The following is a 14,110-nucleotide window of genomic DNA, read 5'->3' as shown; positions in this document are numbered from 1 at the left end:
GGTTGCACCCACAGAGCTGTGCTCCTGAATACCTAGTATAGCCCTAGTGCAGGGAGGGCCACCTTTACCCCATGTTACAGGCAAGAAAGTGAGGCCCCAGGCGTAACACTGATTTTCCATGCCACACAGCTAGGCAGTAGTGAGGCTAGAATAATGAACTCATGCTTGTGTTTTCCTTTTCCTTGGGAGAGGGTAAAGAAATGATTTTGATTTTATTTTTTTTTACTCATCTGTGAGACATAGTTTTGCTCTGTTACCCAGGCTGGCTTCGATCGTCTGGGCTCAACTGATCCTCCTGCCTCAGTCTTCTGAATAGCTGAGCTTCCAGGTGTGCACCACCATGCCTGGCTGCTATTTATTTATTTATTAATGGTGCTAGGGATTGAACCATGCTGCTTTTATTTTAATGTTAATTTTTTCTTCTTGTTGTTAACTTTTTATTTATTTTTCTCTTTTCTTTGCAGTGTTGGGGGTGGAACCCAGAGCCTTACACATGCTAGGCTCTACTACTGAGCTGCATCCCGAATCCCTTATCAAATAATAGAGTTACTGTAGAAAGGTGAACTGTCACAGTGAATGTAAGTGCTCCCTGACTCCCCACCACCATGACTGACAGAGGAGGACCCATGTTGTAAGTCTGACATGTTTCCCCTGCAGACCTTCTCTAGGAATGCAAGCATCCAAACCTAAAAAAAAAAAAAAAATGTAAACGCATCCTTAGCTTTGTTTCGCAGAGCTTCTCTCTTCTTTGTTTTTCTTTTTAATGTAAGTGGCATCATGTTATACTAAGTGTTCTACAACTTGCTTCTATTACCAAACAATATCCTGGAACCCTTAGCAAATGAAGACACATGGATCACACACAGAGTTGCTATTAGGCCCCAAGGAGCAAGGGCATGAGCAGTTCTGTATCTATACACAATGGAATTTTATGCAGCCATGAAGAAGAATGAAATGTTATCATTCGCTGGTAAATGGATGGAATTGGAGAACATCATTCTGAGTGAGGTTAGCCTGGCTCAAAAAACCAAAAATTGTATGTTCTCCCTCATATGTGGACATTAGATCAAGGGCAAACACAACAATAGGATTGGACTTTGAGCACATGATAAAAGCGAGAGCACACAAGGGAGGGGTGAGGATAGGTAAGACACCTAAAAAACTAGCTAGCATTTGTTGCCCTTAACGCAGAGAAACTAAAGCAGATACCTTAAAAGCAACTGAGGCCAATAGGAAAAGGGGACCAGGTACTAGAGAAAAGGTTAGATCAAAAAGATTTAACCTAGAAGGTAACACCCATGCACAGGAAATCAATGTGAGTCAATGCCCTGTATAGCTATCCTTATCTCAACCAGCAAAAACCCTTGTTCCTTCCTATTATTGCTTATACTCTCTCTTCAACAAAATTAGAAATAAGGGCAAAATAGTTTCTGCTGGGTATTGAGGTGGGGGGGAGAGGGAGGGGTGGAGTGAGTGGTAAGGGAGGGGGTGGGGGCAGGGGGGAGAAATGAACCAAGCCTTGTATGCACATATGAATAATAAAAGAAAAATGAAAAAAAAAAAAAAAAAAAAGCAGTTCTGAACAGCACCTGGACAGTGAGTGATGGATAAACAATGGGCAGTCTTCCTTCCCTCTCTCAGTCTGCATTACTGAGCATGCACCGTGTCACCAGGCATAAGCTAGTAGCAAGAGGGACTACAGTGTACAGTGCAGGTGTCCAGGACTCTTAGAGAGAGCAGTCTAATGGTAGAAATCAGTAAGCAAAGAAATGAGTAGCTAGCACTGGATCCAGGCCATAACAGGGCCTGAGGAAGAGAGAGTGGGGGAAAGCCCATGCATTTGTCCCTTTCCCCACCGCATTCAAGAGCTCCTGGAGCCCAAGTCCTAAATCTAAGTCACCTCTAGTCCCCAGTGTCAACCATGGTACAGGGGCTCAGTCTGTATTTCCCCAACAAAGACTGGAAAAAGGTACAATTCTCTAATGCAGAGTCAGGAATCCTGGGTTGGGTACTTTGTTTAGGCACTTCCTAGCCCTTACTGGGTCTTGCTTCTTTACGTATGGGGAGAGATAAAAATTGTCTTGGCTTCCTCATGAGTGTGTGCCCAGTGAGTTCTCAAAGTGGATCTGCTGTGGACACTACAATCACAGAACTCAGGAGGAGGAAGCAGGAGGATCCCAATTCAAGACCAGCCTGGGCAAAGTTAGCAAGAACCTATCTCAAAAACAAAATTAAAACAAAAGGGTTTGGGGTATAGCTCAAGTGGTAGAGCACTTGCCTAGCAAGGGTGAGGCCTAGGTTCCATTTCCCATACTGGAAAAAAAGAATCATATGTGTAATATCATCTAATGTGTTCTGAACATTGCTATCTGGCCATTGTGCTAAGTGATTTTTTGACTCTGTCCTCAGCACAGTCCTATGATACAGTGTAAGTTATCATCCCACTTTACAGGGTGCAAAGTAAGTCTTGTTTCTCAGATGCTAAGTCATGGCCAAGGTCACACAGCTAGTACTGGGAGATTCAACAATAAAACCCACACCCAGAAAAATCAGAAAAGGAAAAAAAAACAAAAAAACCCCAGGTCAGATCTCCCAACCTGACATTCTTGATCACTGTACACACTGCCTGCACTCTCCTTGCCTCTTCCTGCTCTACTCAAGCCCTACCTCCTTGCTCTTTCTAGGCAGCCTTTACTTTTCGCTAAGCTCTTTCACAGCCATTATTTCAGGGATGAAGTAAGAAGGGCATTTCATAGATGTGGAGCTGATATGTAGAGACAGGAAGTACTTTATCTAAGGTCACACTGGGGGTCAGGGCTGTATACACAGGGCTGTATCAACTGGTTACTAGTGAGTTGTGGGTCTTTGAAGGGTACAGATTTGTGCCCATGTGGGTGGCTCTTAAATGGATAAATGGAGAGGGATCATGTGTTCAGCTGTGAGTGGGTCAAGGTTACCCAGCAGGATTTCTGTTGGTCATTTCTCATTGTCACTTTCCTACCCAGTGACAATCCTGACATTAGGACCCTAGCATCTAAGGCATCCCTTTAATCCTCATGGCAACCCTATACCATAGAGGTCAAGAGTACAGACTTGAGAATCAGTTCAACTCTCCCTCTGCCACCTCCTGGCTGCTGTGATCTCAGGTAACTTCCTTTCTGTCCACATCTCTGTCTCTTCACATTTAAAAAGGGGACAATAAGAGCATCAACTTCACAAAGCTGTGGCAAGGATGAGGTGAGTTAATACAATGAAATTTTAGTAGTACCTGGTACACAAGCCCAACTGTGCTCCCATCAGAGTCTGCAACTCTATGTTGCTGAGGAGGAAAGTGAAGCTCAGAAGGATGTGATGGCTTGGCCCAAGTAAGGCCCAGTGAAGAGGCTTTGGAGCCAGGACTTACATGGGGCAGGGCAAGTGAACACCGACTGCTGCACTCATAGGCCTCTTTATGGCGCCCCAGCTCGTTGAGGGACCGCGCCTTGCGGAACAGTGCCCGGATGCTCTCGCCGTCCAGGCCCAGCGCCTTCTCGCTGTCCTCCAATGCCTTCTCATACAGGCCCTGCAGGTGAAGAGCAGGCCGCCCACAGTCAGGGCCAGTGATCCTTCCTCTCTGCCAGGCCCTGCCCCCTCTATGGCTCGAAAGCAGCTTCTCCCTTCCCCACAGAGTTGGGAGCAGGAGGTGGGCTGGGCTCCAGAGTGGGCCTGGAGAGCTTGGAGAGGAAAGGCAGCATCCGACTCTGATGGGACATCTGTGCCAGTAGGCTTCAGTGGGTGGTGGGAGGATGCTGTGGGAAGAGCTGCAGCTTCTGCAGCAATGAACCTAGTCACTAACACATCCATTTACCTGTCTTCTCTGAACATGGCTGAGAGTAACAGTGGCACATCTGAGAAGTACAATCAGGAAGGCAGCTTTGCACAGAGCACTGTAAAGGGGACACTCCTCAGGTGCCTATGTACTCATTTATCCACAAGAGCTAGCCTGGACTTGCAAAGATATTCCTGGACCCTCAGGACTCTCAGCAGAGGCTCCTACAGGACCTGACACAGGAATAAGCCAGGAGGGGAGCAAGGCAGGGAGGAGTAGGAGGCTAGAGCTCTAAGGAAGAGGAGAAAGTCTGGGGAGACTGCAAGAGGGGTGGGAAGAGAAGGCTGAGAAGGAGGAGCACAGCAGTTTTCAGACTCCCACCAACATCCAGGATCACTCCAAGAATCTAACTCAGTTCATCTGCAGCAAGACTAGGGCATCAAGACCATTTTTAAAGAGCTTTTTATGATGCATCCATTTTTTTCCCCCTAGCACAGTCTCACTAGGTTGCCCAGGCTGGTCTCAAACTCCTGAGTTTGAGAAATCCTCTTGTCTCAGCCTCTCCAGTAGCTGAGACTACAGATGCACATCACTGTGTCCGACTCATCTGTACTTCTTAAAGTCTCCAGATGAGACTGTTGTGCAGCAGGGACTGAGAACCTTGGGACTAGACAGTGAGATTCAGACAGGAGGAGGTGGAGGAAATCAGCACTGTGCCTACAGGCTCACTGGGTGCTGGTCTGGCTCTGAGAGCAAAAGGGGCACAGTGAGCAGGGAAGTGGAGGCACTGGGCTCACCATGGTAAAGTAGCAGGCAGCTCTGTTCACATGCAGCTTGCACAGCAGCTCCCGGGGTAGGGTCACCTGGTCGGAGGCGGCGTAGTCAGCCACGTTCAGCCCCTCCATGTACTGCACCAGGGCCTGCTTATAGTCCTTCTCCCGGAACAGATCATTGCCCTCAGCAAACAGGTTCTGCACCAGTTTAAGCAGGAAGGCCTGTGCAGGGCAGGGTACAAAGAGGGCTCAGCAGGTCTTCTCCATTCAGCTCAGTCCTGGCCCCCACAGCCCTGTATCCTGGACACACCCTCCCTTCGCCTTTATCCAACCTGGCAGTGACACTTACCTCATACTCTTCTTGCTTTAGGGGTAGTGTTGACCTAGCAGGAAAAGAGGGATACGGGTCTGGATGAGCCCACAGTTCCAGCCTCGTGGAGCCCCATGGGCTAATGCTACAGGCCTGAGGTCATGCCAGGAATGGCTCCTCCAACTCAGACCTCAGTCACCTGTGGACTGGGTGAGGGGACAATATACAGGCCGTCTGGTTCTGATGGAAGGACTTGCATTTTTCTCCAGGGTCTGATAGCCAGGCTTTTCCCGGTGCCAATGCTGAGACAGAGCAGATTGGCACCAGGTTCAGTCCTGGCTTCAGCTCTGTCTTCTGCCTACAAATCCAGCTCTTCCTATTGATAGCAGACACTCTAGGTCTCTCTAACTTGCCATGGCTGGGCCCAGGAGGCTCCATGTCTGGAAAAGGGCAAGAGGAGTAAAACCAGACTCCTGGTCAAGGCAGGACTGGTAGTGGCAGCCAGCTGCAGCTCAAGTACAGGTGAAGGGGAAAGTGCAGGGGTGCCCATCGCAGGAGTGGGTCAGAAGCAGCAGGAAGCATGAGGGCTGTCAGGAAATTAACACCTACATTGGACGGTGGGAATGACCACATCTTTACCAAACCAAATGTGTTACCTCAGGCCCCCAGAGGTGAGGTACTGGGAGTTCACCTCAGGCCTCCTCCATCTGGGAGCCTCTACTCTTCTGGCCACTCCCCAGAACACAGAATTCAGCCAATGCCAGGTACATAGAACCATCAAACTCTCACACCAGATCAGACAAATCAGAGAGTCTGGGCTGCCCTTCTTTTCCTGTGGCTAAAATCACACAGCTCCACGTGGAAGAAAGTGTTGGCTCAGGAGAATGGATGCACCTCTGTCAGGCTGGAAGGGTGGTAGTGAAGGTGTATCTCTTGGTCCCTCATTTTACAGGGGGGAAAAAAAGACACTCAGAGTGGGACAAGGACTTGCTCAAGATCACATAGCAGGTCAGCATCAGAGACAAGGCCAGAATGCAGGGTTGGGCTTCTTTCTGTTGCCCAGAGTTACCACCAATGCCTGAATAAGAAAGAGCAGGCAGAGCTAGTGAGAAAAGGTGAGGGGAAGCTAGACATGCGCCTATAATCCCAGCATTCAGGAGGCAGAGGCAAGAGGATTTAGAGTTCAAGGCAAACCTTGGCTACATAGTGAGATCCTGTCTCAAAAATAAAAATAAATAAATAAATAACGTTAATTAAAAAAAGGGTGGTGATGGTGAGAAGAGACGCTGGGAGGGTAGTGGGCATGCATACATACGTGTTTATGTGAATGTGTGCTATGTATGTTATCTCTGACCATGGAATCAGGGCTTGCCATCCCACCCTCATGTCCTTCCCCACCATCAAAGACCAGGCCCATCTCTCCTTGCCCAAGCTACTACAGAGCCTGTCCCTAGGCTGCATGTCCCAAGCTCCCCACCACTGTCCTCCTGGTTGGTCTCCTGCTGCCAGCATCAGCTTCATTTTCAGCAGGTCGTACCCATATCCTAAGAGATGCCTCAGTCTTGTGTTTCAAGTCAGCACCAACCCACCTGTCCAAATTCACTTCATGGCTCCCACAGTGCTCTGTGCCTGGAAGAATCTAACAGATGTTTGCTAAGCATATGAGGTATGTATGTGGGTAGACAGTGCCAGAGGAGCAGGGTAACATCAACAAAATCAATTTTAGCAGAAGCAGTTCCAACTGTGTCACCCTGCAAAACCATCCCTCAGGCCACAGTGGGTCTGGGAGGTAGCCCACTGCTGGCCCTCCCGCAAGTCCCTTTGTTTTTGTTTTTGTTTTTTAATTTATTTATTTTTTATTCATATGTGCATACAATGTTTGGGTCATTTCTCCTCCCCCCCCACAAGTCCCTTTGGATAGGGAAAGGAGAAGGCCAGAATGAACATTCTGAACCCCAAGTACCATCAGGCTCTACACCTTCACAGTGCCCCTGAGTGAGAAGGGGCATCACCTCATTCAGGAAACAGAATTGAGTGTGTGGATCCAGCTCTACAGAAAACAGTGGCTGAGGTTTGACACAGGATTCTTCTCATGAAAAGCAGTAGTCACAAGGTTCACCTGTTCAGACTAGTCTCTTAAGTTTGAGCACTTCCCAAACATCAAAACACAAGATGTGCCTCAGCCACTGCTCTGATGTCCATGTGTGAGGAGGTGGAGAAACCCTAGCTATCGGCCTGCAGCAGCCAACAACCTGGTGTGAGCAGCTACATAAAGGCAACAACAAACCCCTGATCATACTAGGTGCTCTCAAAAATCCCCAACCCAATTAGCCTGATTTGAATGCCCTCAGGAAGGAGCCAAGAAAGGGACTGCATGTGAGTTAAGGGTGGAGAGAGTGTTGTGTTAACATAAACCTTTGCTCTGTGAGAGCCATGTGGATAAGGAGTGTGTATGAAAAGGGGCCCAGCTTGTAGTAACAATGTGGGTGAGAAAAGGCAGGGTGTTTTATAAGTCTGTCTGAGAGAACAAAAATTAGGGAGTCTACAAGGGTTTATAAAGGCAAATTTTAGTTTTAAAGGGAGCCCCTTTAAGAAAAAGAATACAAAATTATAAACAGAATTGCTAGGGTGGATGCTCTTTGGGGCCTCAGAAGAGGCTGTGAAAGTGAGGGACCATGAAGCCTATACCTCATTAGCATGGTGGTAAATATGCCCCGAGGACCTATTAAAGAAAGACAAAAGAAAAAGGAGAGTAAAAAATAGTTCGTATATGATGAAAAAAATAAGCACAGCATGGGGATTCTAAGACATCTAATGGAAAGAAACATGTATATTGAAATCAGCCAGACTTGGCTTACAATTCTGTCACTCAATAACTATGTGACTTTAAACAAGTTTCTTAACCTCTCTGAGCCTTAGTTTTATCACTGCAAAATGGAAGTAAGTTTACCTACTTTACTGGGCTGCTGTGAAGATTAAATAGATAATGTATTTGAAGGCCCAGTCCAGAGCCTGGAGCTGGATCAGCAGAGGCTCAGATAGCATGACAAGGGAAAATCAGAGAGTGCAGCTTTTAGAGGACCCGCCCTGCCGGCCACCAGCCACTGCCCACTTACTGAATGAACTGCAGCCCCTTCTCGATGTCCGCCTTCCGTTTCTGCCTCTCCATCAGTCTCTAGAGAAAGAGCACAGTCTATCAGTTAGGCAGGAGGGACTGGTGGCTGCCACCTCTGCCCCACCATGCTGGAGGAAAATGGGACCTCTTTCCTTCCCACTAGTCCCACTGCATAGGTAGGGAGGGTCTTTTGGGTAATGACCCATCTCAGGATCTACATGGACAATCTGAATCTGACCCTGCTGCTACCCTCCACACCCTTGGCCCACTGGACTTAGGTTTGTGTGGTATCCTCAACATGCAAGGACTGCATGAAGGTCACTTGCTCTTTCTCACACAAGGCTTGGGCAACAATACAAGTCCAGGACACCCTCAAGTTCAATGGAAAAACCTTGTTTTACACCTAACTCAGTACTCTGTGCTGCTATCAGGGAAAAGGGACAGGGAAAAATGCAAAATGATGGCCAATGGTTATAAAGTCAAGGGAACCCCAGTACTGGGTCTTGCTCTTCACAGTACAAAGCTCTTGTTGACACTTTCAACAGAACCATGAGGCAGGTCTCCTTTCATTTCCATGGAATGAAAAGAGGGAAGCTGAAGCTCAAGGAGCCCAGGTCGTGAGGCCACATTTGAACCTGGGATGTACTTCCTCTCATGCCCCACAGTAACCCCTCCATGCACTACTGTCAGCTCCTGGCAACAAGAGGGAGGAGGAGTGCCAGGTCACAGACAGACATGGAGCTCAGCCAAGGGAAAGCCTCTGGACCCAGGACCCATCCATTTCCTTCCCCACTCCACAGTGTAACTGCTGTGGCCCATCCTCACCAGGCAGTGCCCACAAGGCCCATGTTAAGCAGGTCTGGGTATGCCCAAGGTGAGTAGGACACACTAACAACCCCAGGGAGATTTCCATTCATAGAGAAACTTTGCTTTTACGGATGCTGAGGCATGCACACACATCTGCTTGCCCTTGAAGAGCTGTGGAAAAGATTCTGGATTCAGACAGAAGACTGGGTGTGATCACTTTCTATGTGACCTCAGGTCTCAGAATCCCAAGGACAAAATGGGACTAATGGCAGCTTCTATCACATTGGCTGCCATGAATATTTGGGAAGTGACAGGTGCAGATCGCCTGGTGCAGAGCAGTAGTCAGCAGCTGTGGAGAAATGCCATCCAACACTGCTCCTCTCTCTTACAAGACACTGCAGGTGGTTCTTGGGATAGACACCCTGACCTGAAGCAGGAGGCCAGCAGTAATGGCCCTGGCCTCTCAGCTGATCTCTGTCCTCAGCTTTCCTGCCTACAGAATGAGTCTTTCAACCCCCAACCCACTTTGACCCTCACCACACAGGACTGCTGGTCCCCTGCCTCCTTTCTCTTGCTCTCGCAGTTCCCTGCATCTGTGCAGCCATGCTCCTTTCCATTCTGGGAAGGAAATGCCCTTTGCACTGCATAGCAAAGGCTTCTCCTGCCCAAGTCTCTCCTGCTCCCTTCAGTAGCCCCACAACCCACTCACTCCTCTGGTGTTTGCCAGGAGCCTGGGGAGCTGAGATGGGTCAGGCTGGTCTTGCCATGGAAGTGTTAATCTAGCAGGGGAGACAAGGGCATGACAATCACCATGTTGTGTGGCCCAGCTGTGCTCCCTCCAGGAGGACAGAGGCCTCCTCAGCCTGACCATGCCACCACAGAGCACATCCATAACCAATGGCTGCTAAGCCCTGCCATTTTGAGCTGGATAACAATCCAGCCTCTGCCTCTTCCTACTGCCTAGTGGTGTCACTAGCCTCCTCTCTGCTTTCCTTCCAGCCAACCTAAGTACAGCCAGGGGTCTTTTGAGCCCCTAATCTGACCCTGTCTGTCCCCTGGCCTCTAGCCTCTGATGACTCTCCTTACCTCTAGCTAAACAAGGCTCCCCCTGCTCAGCTCACAGCCTGTAGGAAACCACGGTGGGCAGAGAGAAATATTTTCACATCAGTTCTCAGCCATAATGTCTGAGCAGATTTGAGTTACCCTACCCATACTGCTCGTAGTCATCCCAAGCAGGAATTCCCAAGACATCTGAATTCAAGGCTACAGAGTAAATATTCCTGGCTCCAGAGGTAGTAATGTTCCTCACACAGCCCAGCCATTTATCCATCTCTTGGAGCCTCTGTTGACTAACCGTGTGATCGTGGCTGTTAGAGGATAGTAGGGGCTTCCCCAAGGGCACATTGGGATGAGAAGTATCCTTGGGTCTTGGCAGTGCTTTAAAGAAAGAATGTACAACATGCAATGTCTGTAATGCCTGCCATTAACAAGGAAGGCCCAGGCTGGCATGTGCTGTTATGCCTTGGGTCCTGAGCCTCATCAGCATGTAACTGTTGCTGAAAGTCATAGCAATACAAAGTAACATGTGGTCAGAGGCCCAGAGTCTAGGGTGTAAGAGAAGATGGGCACTGGAGAGGGAGGGAATTACTGCATTTTCTGCTTCTGGGTCCCCCAACCACACCAGTGAGTTAGTCTCCTCTGTGCCAAGGGAAAAGATAGACCCCAAAGGGAGGATTTCATTCAACTCAACTAATATTTCTTACACTTTCCTATTTGTGCTGGCTGGGAACAGAGTGGAGCTTACTCAGGCTCAGACAACTTTTGAGCCGATCCACCAGCTGCTGTGTGAGCTAATGTGTGGGCCAGCTGTGGGTGCATGGCTGTGAACTTTGAGGCAGCAGAGGAGGATCGTGGGGGGAGGGCAGTGGAAACTTGTAGGAGTTGGTCCTTGGGCTGATAACTGAAGCCAAATGCAAGTTTTCTGGGTTCACTAGGAGGGAAGGACATTCGCATCAGGAAGCCTGCTTACAAAGCTGTGCACCAAGCCCAGCCTGGATGCCACAATTCCTGTGGCACTCCACAATTTGCATAGCCACGATGATAGAGAAACCTGTAGAGTTGCAAATGGGTAGGCCAGGGACTCCAGCTATGACTAGGAGAAAGCCTAAAGGACAAGTGGCTGCAGAGGAGCTGAAGCACAGATTTGCCAGGCACCAACCCTGCAAATTCACCTCTCCATACTAAGGGGCCTCTGTGGGCACTACCCAATGGTCTCTGCTGAGGGCAAGAAGGCAAAGACCACCCAAAGAACTGCAGGGTGTGGATCTATATCTGGCTTGCCTCCCCATGTCCCCACAACACAGATAGCAAACTACCAGGCACCTGCTCCTCTGTCCAGGGAGATAGAAGAGCAGGTGAGTGTTAAGCACATTGCCTGTAAGGAAACCTCCAGAGAGGCCAAGAGGACAGAAAATCTGTGTGAGTTGAGCAAACTGGGGAAATCCCAGCATCCCCTCAACTCATTCTCGTGTTAAACACCAATGGGCACTTCCAGCCCTCATCTGGGTACAAAATCCCTGCCTTCAAAAGGCTTACTGATTAGTAGGGATAACAAACTGAATAAACACAGTTTTGTTTTGTTTTTTTCTTAGTCCCCTTCTTATGATGATTTGAACAGGTTTAAAGATTCTATTTTCATTCTTGTATAGAGAGTACATCAACCATACTCACCTTCGTTTTTAAAAAAAAATTATTTTTATCATTTTTACATTTACTTACATGTGTATACATTATTTGGGCCACCTCTCTCTGCCCAAGACATAGCTTCAATATGATGAATAAGAGCTGTAGTGGAGGTATCTACTAGCAGACACTGCCAGTTTGAACAAAAGGGACAGAGAAAGTGGGATGGAAGGAAGACTGCTAGGTTTCTGGGATTCTACAAGCCCCCAAAGATTATTTAAATATGAGCATGCTTCGTCCTTCAAGAAAAGGACAGAATGACCCTGTAGGTGACTCCTACATCAGGCTGCCTCCTTGCTCTCAAAGGGTAGGGCCACCACTTCCGTTTCAACAGGCCAGGCTGCTACTCAGAGCCTGGGGAATAAGACCACCTTACAGGCCCTGGGAGTGACACTTGCCACCTCAGTGGGCCTTGAGGAGGATCACTGAGCTAGAGTCTTAAAGTCTAACAGAATCAAGTGTTGGACTTGCTTGGGACCTATAAATTACATTTTTAAGGTATTTTAAGGAGTTTAATTTCTCCTCTGTTATGACATATATAATATGCTAATTATATAAACTTTAAAATAGAATACAATCAGTAAAGAACAACTAGTTCTCAGTCATGCCCATTGCAAAAATGACGTATTAATTTTAAGAGTGAATCAAGCTGGGGGTGAAGGGGGGCTCAAGTGGTAGTAATGCCAAAAAAAAGAATGGAAAACTAGAAACAATCTTAACGTCTACCAGTAAAGGATTAATTTAAGTAGTTAATTAAATTGTAGTAGATTCATACCATGAAATACAAGGTAGCTATTGAATGTATACCTATGGTTATGGAGATGCCCCAGGCATGGTTGAGGAACACAAGAAGGAGTAGATTTCAGGGCACTGTGTTATATGATTGCATCTGTGTGTGATGTGTGTTTATATGTAAAGGAGTTTGAAAGATCATTCTCTAATTTATCTGGTTCTCTCTGGGGACTGGGATCTGCCAAGGAGAAATACAACACAGAAAACTTTCCTCTTGGCTTTTCTCAGCAGGGTTTGGATTTTTTATGCACAAGGAAGAATTATTTTTGTAATCTGAAATTCAAAATGAGATGACTGATGCAAGGCCAATCCAGTAGGGTAGGAACTAAGTATGAAACTGAGTACTTGATTTTAAACCCAGTGATCTGACTGCTAAAATGTCCATGGGCTATTCTTCCTGAGAGAGAGGGCAAACCACTAACTGAGAATCAGGAAGTAAACATTTTTTTCTACTTTGGGGAAAGGTATGAAAATGACAAAATTTATGGGCTAGCAGTATAGTTCAGTGGTAGAGCACTCCCCTAGCATATGTGACGCCTTGGGTTTTATCCCTAGCAAAAAGAAAGGAGGGGAGAAAGGAAGAGAAAAAGAGAAAGAGAGGAAAGGAAGGAAGGAAAGAAGGAAAGAAGGGAGAGAAAACCAAACAACAAAATTTTAGGGACTCAGATCTTCATTAGGCCAGGAGGGACTATACCAGCCTCTTCAAAATCTCAGTGGTCCTCTGCTTGCCCTTTGCAGGGCAAATCCTCAGCAAATGGTGGTAAAATGAATGAATGAATGAATATCAACTCCATTGTACAGATAAGAATGAATGAATATTGAATAAATGAAAAACTGACACCAAGAGACATGAATAATCATAACAGTAGCAACCTCTGAGTGGTTAGCATGTGTCAGGGGCTATCATTACCACTTCATACATAATAACTTCCTTAAAGCTCCACAATAGCCCTATGAGATGGATATGATTACCACCCCCATTTTGCAGAGGAAGAATCAGAGGCACAGAAAAGTTAAGTGACTTTGCTCGAGCTCACAAAGCAAGAACACAGTGGAGCTGGGATTCAAACTTTAGCAGCCTGACTCCAGAACCCATAAATTTTACTACTGTGTTTACTGTCTTTAATTAAGCAATCAGATCCAGTTCCAGGACCCCTTTGTCTACCATCATGCTCAAGTCTTACCCTCCCCAATCCTAAAATAACTCCTTCCCCTGATCCTCAGTCCCTTCCTAGACATGACACAATTACTCCTCCCTTTCTTGATTACATTTTATGAAAGAGTTGACAACAAACATCTTTGCTCCCACTCAACTCCCCAACACACAACAACCCCATGGCCACTCCACTGCATTGAGGCTAAGAGGCCTCCCCAACTCAAGGACCTCCTTGCTTAGACCAGTGGAGGGATAGTTTATCACCCATCTCTTCCTACATTCTAGGCTGGCTGCATGTGCCACTTCTGGCCCCTTGTGAGACAGTACTCCTAGGTCCTCTAGGATTGTTCCTGTTCTTTCTCTGTTGGGGCTCTTCATCTTCTGCCCAGGTCTCAGACAGATGCTCCCAAGCTTCCATTTAAGGGACAGTACTCCTGCTCTCCTCACTCTATTCTCTCTGCAGATAAGCTCCTACATTTCATGATCTCATGAGTCATTTTGATGATTCATGAATTCTTCCTCCTGCAAGGTTCACCCCTTCCCCAGCATTTCAGACTCTCATCTCTCACCTTCTGGTACCTGGATGTCCAACGCCAGGCTGCCTATG

At 47.3% G+C, this 14,110-nt stretch overlaps 1 protein-coding gene across 1 annotated transcript in view; it reads right to left on the bottom strand.

Annotated features, from left to right (window-relative positions):
- The window catches only part of Zc3h7b (zinc finger CCCH-type containing 7B), a 45,280-nt gene that overhangs the window by 22,128 nt on the left and 9,042 nt on the right, over positions 1 to 14,110 (bottom strand). The window contains exons 2-5 of the mRNA XM_020168180.2: positions 8,008 to 8,066; positions 4,931 to 4,964; positions 4,606 to 4,803; positions 3,404 to 3,562 (exon numbers count right to left, since the gene is read on the bottom strand). Coding sequence (XP_020023769.1) covers positions 3,404 to 3,562; positions 4,606 to 4,803; positions 4,931 to 4,964; positions 8,008 to 8,060 — 444 coding nt within the window. The 5' untranslated portion in view covers positions 8,061 to 8,066. The remainder of the gene's footprint in view (positions 1 to 3,403; positions 3,563 to 4,605; positions 4,804 to 4,930; positions 4,965 to 8,007; positions 8,067 to 14,110) is intronic.

The sequence above is a fragment of the Castor canadensis genome, chromosome 8, assembly GCF_047511655.1.
Source record: "Castor canadensis chromosome 8, mCasCan1.hap1v2, whole genome shotgun sequence".
Classification (NCBI taxonomy): domain Eukaryota; kingdom Metazoa; phylum Chordata; class Mammalia; order Rodentia; family Castoridae; genus Castor; species Castor canadensis.
This window is presented reverse-complemented; position numbering and strand designations above follow the sequence as displayed.